This window comes from Chrysochloris asiatica, unplaced genomic scaffold (genome assembly GCF_000296735.1).
Source record: "Chrysochloris asiatica unplaced genomic scaffold, ChrAsi1.0 scaffold00173, whole genome shotgun sequence".
In the NCBI taxonomy this organism is placed as follows: domain Eukaryota; kingdom Metazoa; phylum Chordata; class Mammalia; order Afrosoricida; family Chrysochloridae; genus Chrysochloris; species Chrysochloris asiatica.
In genome coordinates this window covers 1757963-1765565 of record NW_006408691.1, presented here as the reverse complement: position 1 = coordinate 1765565, position 7603 = coordinate 1757963, and the positions used below count along the sequence as shown (strand labels likewise).

The window sequence follows — 7603 nt, the reverse complement described above, 5'->3', positions numbered from 1 at the left end:
TGATGCATGGAGGGGATTGTAACCATGGCAATGAGACGATATACGATAGAATGAATGTAAAATTAATGTTCTCCCATGTAAACTATCACATAATTCACAATAAAACATTTAAGAAAAGAAAAACAAAAAAAGAATGGAGCTTATAAAGCTAAGTAGTTAAATGAAAAAAAAAAAATTGTCAGCTTAAGGGCCTAAGCCATGATCTTTTCAACAGCCTCATGTGCTTATGAAACTTGGACAGTGAATAAGGAAAACTATATGAGAATTGATGCATTTGATTTATGGTCTTGGAGTAGAATATTAAAATTATCACGTGCTACCAGAAGAACATAGGATAAGTACTCAATCTTAAGTTCAGTTTGAACCACAAGGTTAGCAATTCAAACTCACCAGCCACTCCTTGGAAACCCTAGATAGGGTCACTATGAGTTGGAACCAACTCAACGGCACTTAACAAGAAACAATAGCAATCAGAAGAACAAGGAGCTCTGGTAATGTCGTGGGATATAAACTGGGCTGTGGAACCTACCAGTCGTTCCGCAGGAGAAAGATTTACAACCTATAAATCCTATCTATCCAGGGTTGCTTTGAATCGGAACTGACTCGGTGGCACACCACCACAACCACCTTCAGAAGAACAAACAAAACATATCTGTGTTGGAAGAAATACAATCAGAATGCTGCATCCTTCAGACATATGGTCAGGAGGGACCTTGGAGAAGAACATAATGCTTAGTAAGGTAGAGGGTCAACAAAAAAGAGGAAGACTACTGTGATAGTTAAGATTTTGTATCAACTTTACTGGGCCAAGATTCTCAGTGGTTTGGTAGTTAAGATGAGAGCTAATATAGCGTAGTGGTTACAAATCAGGCTGCGAACCTCAGGGCCAGCAGTTCGAAACTACCAGCTGTTCCGGAGAAAGATGAGGCGTTCTGTTCCCATAAAGATTTACAGCCTCGGAAACCCTGTATACGGTCACTATGAGTCGGAATCGACTCCACGGCACATAACAACAACAATATAATGTAATTAACTCTATTCTGAGGTCTGCTATGAACAGCCAATCAATTGAAAGCATGGTTCCTCAGGGTTGTGACCTGTTTTCAATATATTCGTATATTAGACATTCAGGCAAAGCTTGCTTGCTCTCTGCTGGGTCTGGATCTTGCATCTGGCTCATCCTCCGACCTCCAGTTCTTTGGTCTTGAACCAGTGACCTGCTCTATTACCTGCGAATCCTGGGAGTCCTTAGCAGCCTGCCCTGTTAACTGCTACACTGGCCTGATGGATGGATGGAAGGACAGACCTACCTGCCTGCTGTCTGGACTGCCAATCTTGGTTCATCTGATCTGGACTTGGTGTTCTCCCAGCTCTATAACTCTGTGAGCAATTTCCTTGACATAAATTTGCTCCTTATGTTGTTGTTGTTGTTAGGTGCCATTGAGTCAGCTCCAACTCATAGCGACCTTGTACACAACAAAACGAAACACTGCCCAGTTCTGCACCATCCTCACAGTTGTTACGCTTGAGCCCGTTGCTACTGCCTATATGCCAGTCTACCTCACTGGGTCTTTTTCTTTTCCTCTGACCCTACACTTTACCAAGCATGATGTCCTTCTCCAGGGACTGATCGATCCTTCCTGATAACATGTCCGAAGTATGAGAGACCAGATGTCACCATCCTGGCTTCTAAGGAGTATTCTGGCTAGACTTCATCTAACACAAATTTCTTTGTTCTTCTGGCAGGCGCCGTACTTTTAATAGTCTTCTTCAACACCATAACTCAAATGTATCAATTCTATGGCCTTCCTTATTCATTGTCCAACTTTCACATGCATATGAGCCTACTTGGGTCAGGCACGAGTTAGACCTCAAATTGACATCTTTACTCTTGAACACTTAAAAGTCTTGTACAGCACATTTGCCTAATGCAATACGTCTTGTGTTCTTGACTGCTGCTTCCATGAGTGCTGATTGTGGATCCAAGCAAAATGAAATAGTTGACAACTTCAGTCTTTTCTCCATTTATCATGATGCTATTTATTGATCCAGTTGTGAGGGTTTTATTTTCTTTACATTGAGGTGCAACCCATACTGAAGGCTGTGATCTTTGATTTTCATCAGTATTTTAAGTCCTCTTCACTTTGAACAAGCAAGATTCACTTTCAACAATCTTCATATCATAGGTTGTTCATGAGTCTTCCTCCAATCCTGATGTTACATTCTTAATATAATCCAGCTTCTTGGAGGATTTACTCATTTTGCAGGTTGAATAAGTATGGTGAAAGACTACACCCCTGGCACACACATTTCCTGATTTTAAACCATTCAGCGTCATATACGGCCTTTTTAAATGCCTGAACACCGACCAATTCTTTTTGGTAGAGTGTCTCTCTGTATATTCCTTCCATCTTGACTTGATGCTTCCTGCATCATTCAATGTCTTACCCATAGAATCCTTCGGTTGTAGCCCGAGGCTTGAATTTTTCTTCAGTTCTTTCACCTTGAGAAATGCTGAGCATGTTCTTCCCTTTGGTTTTCCAATTCCAGGTCTTTGCACACTTAATTATGAAACTTGACTTTGTCTCCTTTAACGGTCCTTGAAATTTTCTATTCATCTCTTTAACTTTCTCATTTCTTCTATTTGGTTTAGCATCTCTAATTTGGAGACCCAGCTTCAGAGTCCCTTCTGACATCTGTATTTTGGATCTTATGGACTTGTTTTCTTTTTCTTCAACTTCAACCTGAACATGCATATAAGCAATTGATTGCCTGCTCCACAGTCTGCCTTGTTTGGGCTGAGATGGAGCTTTTCTCTTTATATATACATATGTAAGTTTCACTGGTTTTGCTTCTCTACAGAACCCAACCCAAGACAAGCTACAACGAGATGAACTGGCAGCAGCAGTGGACTTAAGCACAACAATAGTTGTGAGGTTGGCACAGGACCTGGCAGTGTTTCATTCTGTTGTACATAAGGTCATTATAAGTCTGAACCAACTCGATAACACCTAACAACAACAACAACAACATTCTCACCAGGGATCCACTCAACTGAACTTTCCACCTGCAAAGTGCCTTCCCCTCCCCCTCCCCGCCCCCCCCCCCCCCCCAGTCCCCTCTGAGGGTCACAGGACAGAGGCCACAGCTGCACCACAGCAGTATCAGCCACTCCTGACAAAGCAGAGTCCACCTGGAGCTGAGCCCTTCTGTTGCCAGTTCAGGGCTGTCCACAGACCACTCTCCCACACATGGCTGTGCATAGGCATGGCATCCCGTGGGGACTCAGCATCTTCCTAGTCTGGTACTGGCCACAGCATCCTCCCAACACATTCGACCCTCATCATCTTTCCTGACTCTAGTAGCAGGGGACTAGGGTCAGCTTGTGGGGGCAGTGTTGTGAGCTCAGTCAACACCTATCCTTCCTCCTTCCTGCCCCCAGCCCCGCCCTTCTCCTTCCTCTCCCTCTCTCCCTCTCTCCTTTCTTCATCTTTGCTTCCCCTTCTTCCTTTCTTCCTTGGTACCACAGCCTTGCTCTGTGCCCATTGTCATCAGTTGCAGAGCATCTCTCAGTCCCCTTGCAGATCTCAGACCTGCTAAGCTGGTCATTTTGCTTCTGCTCCTAAAGGAGCAGCCAAACCTGAAAGTCACAGGTTCCAGCAAACAGCTGCTGGCAAAGGGCATCCTGGGCTCCATCACCTTGTCCCCTAGGGCCCCGCAGAGGGTGCTTTCCTCTCTCCCTACACCCTTGCTTGAGCCACGCCTGCACCTTCCACGACCCTGACCTGTTCTTCCTTGGCCTGGAACCCTCCCCACTGCCCTCAGTGTCTCTCCTGCACCTTCAGCTCAACGGACACATACAAGCTTCCCTGTCCATCCACCTGACCAGCCGCCCCGCTATTCCCAGGCAACTTCTAGGGGAGCAGCCCAGGTTGAGGAGGTAGTCTAAGGGAGGCATCACAGCTGCCCATGGGGTTAACCTGTGCAATGGGTTCCCTCAGGGCTGGGCTCCTATGGGTGAAGATTAGAGACAGTGCTGACCACCACAACATACTGTAAACTACAGCATTCTGCAGACCAAGATGGAATATGTTATGGGCTCCTGTGGGCATTGTAAGAAATATTTAATGATGCATAAATATTTTTCTTTCTCATTTTAAAGGAAACCATTAAAGAACAGGGCATGTCGACCTCTCATTGTGTTTTGTGTAAAGAATAAAAAGGGACTGGAAGCCCAGTGCCCAGCACACCCTACACACTCAAGACGACTTGTACTTTCTTCCTCCAGCCTGTCTCTGCGTCATCTGTGATGAATGTGTCTTAGTTCAGTATCAAAGAGCACAGGGTCCTTTCAGAATGGGCAGTGCTGTCCTGTCATGCTAGCCAACCACCAGGACAACCTGATCCTGAGAAGGCTTAGAGTCTGTGGGAGCTCCCTGACTGTCCCAAGAGCCTCAGGTGTCTCTACCCTTGCTTGTAGGATGTTGAGTCCTCAGTGCACCCTGAAGTCCCCCAGCTACTGCAAGTCATCTCCAGTGATTCCATGCAGAGTGACCCTGGGGCCATTACCAACCCGGAAGAGGAAACACTCGCACAGCCGGAAATCTTGGGGCTCTGGAACGAGGACTACAAGCCCTACCAGGTGACAGCCCTCTCCAGGAAGTGACTTCTCACTGGCTCTCCATCTCCCATGATCTTTCCTGTCCCGCAGACCAACCAGAGCCTGACTCACACCCAGTAGCCATGGCACGTCCACATCTGTCACTCCCTCCAGACAAGCCACTGCCCAGCCACGTGTTCTCCCCAGCTGTGCTGACAGGGCTATGAGGATATGGTGCTTTCTGTAGAATTTTCTGGAAGCTTCTTTTGGCTTGATTTTAAAAACAAGAGAAGTCCCTTCCTTGCCACTATTTCTTAGAAATCTGCCCAAATCCTGGACATCTCTGTTCTTAATTCCCTCTCCTTTTCCTTTTCTTCTGCCATGGTTGTGGACCAGAAATTGAGGTGGGGGTTCCTCAAGGGTCTTGATAGGATGATGCCCTCTTTCATGCTCCACCGGCATCTGGAGGTCTTTGGTTTTACATCTGGCTGGTGTTGCCACCTCCAAGCTGGCCTTTGTGGTCTCACAGAGCCTGCAGTCAGCGAGCTAGACCTCTGTCCGTATCTGTGAACCAGGTACCCAAAGAAGACGCGGAGAGGAAGCCCATTGGCAAGACCAAGATGGAAAAGGATATCCTGGCCCACACCATGGAGCGGCTGCGGAGTGGGATGGTGCACAAGCAGGTGGTATCTGGGCGTGAGTTCAAAGGCTGCCCCTTCAACAGCAAGCCCAAGCTCATCCACTTCAAGGTAAGCCCTTAAAAACAGAGCAGTGCTGGCAGTGATGGAGTCCTTCCTCAGGTGGTGGGGGGCTTCTGGGGTGTCATCTGTCATCCAGAGGAAGGCTGAGTGTGAGAGGGGTGGTCTCGTCAAAGGGACCCAAGACAACCTCACAAAGAACACACTCAGTCAGGGAACGTCCACGTCAATACCCTCGGGAAACTGCTCACCCTCTTAGTTCCTTGCTGAGCTTCTGGGGGACATGGCAGACTCTTGTTGGTTACACACACGGTGAGCCCAGAGATGATGGATTTGGGCAGATGCAGAGTGGCAGATGAGAGAGGTTAAGAAGGTCATGTTCACCTGGTTGTGTTTATTCAAGATTGTAGAAAACTGTAGTCTAGTGGGTTCCCCAGATTTTACCCAGTCCCTGGGTTTTACTTATTCCCTGGTCCATTGAAAGGAGTCAAGAGCCTATATTTGTACAACTTTCCCTTTTCTCAGCACTGACTCCCTCCTTGGTCCCTGTAGATCTTACTCCTGCAGAGGGTGATGAGGGCTCTTGCCAAACAGGCCACCTCCTTGCCCTGCTCTTCGTGCATGCCAGGGAAGGCTCGGAAGCTCTTCGTAATTCAGAGGAAAGCCTTCCCTTGGGAAAGTTGACATGGTCCACCTGGCTTTAGGACCACTGACTGCTCACTCAGTGTTATTGAGACCCGCCTCACTGCTGCTGTGTCAAACACACACATCTTCCCACACATGAGGAGAGGGTTGTCCTACAGAAAAGCTGCTTAACTGCTTCAGCCGTAACTTCTCTCTAACATTCTTCCTCTGCTATTTCTAGGACTTTGATATTGGCAAAATGTACAAGAAAAAGATTACGTTGATCAATGCCACCTACACAATTAACTACTGCAAGCTAGTGGGTGTGGAGGAACACCTCAGAGATTTCATCCACATTGAGTAAGAGGATGGGCTCAAGCTCTGGAGGGGTGAGGGCATTGTCAGCGGCATTTTTCACACCGTGCATTCCCATTTAAAATAGTGCCTTTTTCAATACCATTTCTGCATTGTCATGAGTTAAAGCAATTGTATTCTATCACCCAACCATACCTCCGTTTTAACCTCAGTTTGACTCTTAAATATATCCAATGCTCAAAGCCAGACCTTTGGCTGTATTTTATCTCTGCAAGTAGGATGGAGTCCATCCGTAGCTGAATTCTCTCAAGAAGGGAACTTGGCAATGGTAATCAAGAGTTCCTTCATGTTTAGAACTTTTTAATCTGGGATATTTATACTTGAATGATAGTTTCCCATCGGATTTTCTTGAAGGTTTTGAAGAGGTTGTTCTTCCATCTTGCATTGAAATCATCTGAGAACAACTCAAGTTTGGGCTTTTGTTTTGTTTTGTTTTTTAAAGCTTTTATTGTGAATTAAGTGATAATCCACATGGCAGAACTTCAGTTTTGCACTCAGCCAATCACATCTTTGTTTCATTGCAATGATTACAATCCCCTCCATGCTATACTGGTTAACAGTATTTGCTTCTATTCCCTCTTTTTTTTTTTTTAATGTACACAAAACCACGTAGGAATATACAATCATTCAAACAAACAAAGGGCACATTTTGCAGACCTGCCCCCTGCCCACCAGCACACAGCCTTTCTCTTTCCACGAGTCTAGAGTCCTCAGTTTCTCTCTCTCTCTATGCCATCGCCTCTGCTTCCATCCCTGGTGTCGCTGCTTCTCTGATAGGGTCCCACATTTCACTCATGCTATTCTCCCTTGATGGTCCTAGGGTCCTCTGTTCTTGGAATGTAAGATTAATTACTCCCCGCTTTTTGTCACACAACTTCTACCTTTATGGGTGTGATCATCACAATTTGTCATGATAACAATGACTCACTATTGAATCAAAAGAATCCCAGCTCCACCTCTTTTCACCAGACCTATCTAGACAAGATAAAAACTATTCAGTGGGGATTCTGCCTTCTCCCGCTCACTCTCAAACTAAACTCCCTCTTGAAAACTTGTAAGCCAGCCACTTTGTTCCTTTATAGCCCATCCCCCATTTTAGGTGGCCAATGTCTTAAATTGCCCGTCCCTATCAACCCTCTGTACTGAGGGTATAGGCTTGGTCCTTGATGTGAAGACTCCTTCCCTCTCTGTTGGTATTTTGAGCTCGTAGATCCATAAATTGAGGTTAAGTTCATCAAATTGTCCACTCGTCTGTCTGTCGTGCTGTGGTGGTTTGAGTTGCTGTGATTCTGAGGGCTATGCCACC

General features: G+C 46.0%; 1 protein-coding gene across 1 annotated transcript in view; it reads left to right on the top strand.

Annotated features, from left to right (window-relative positions):
- KIAA1751 (KIAA1751 ortholog) overlaps nucleotides 1-7603 on the top strand; it is a 146614-nt gene that overhangs the window by 83133 nt on the left and 55878 nt on the right. The window contains exons 10-12 of the mRNA XM_006871776.1: nucleotides 4481-4642; nucleotides 5176-5349; nucleotides 6164-6282. Of these exons, the coding sequence (XP_006871838.1) occupies nucleotides 4481-4642; nucleotides 5176-5349; nucleotides 6164-6282 (455 nt within the window). The remainder of the gene's footprint in view (nucleotides 1-4480; nucleotides 4643-5175; nucleotides 5350-6163; nucleotides 6283-7603) is intronic.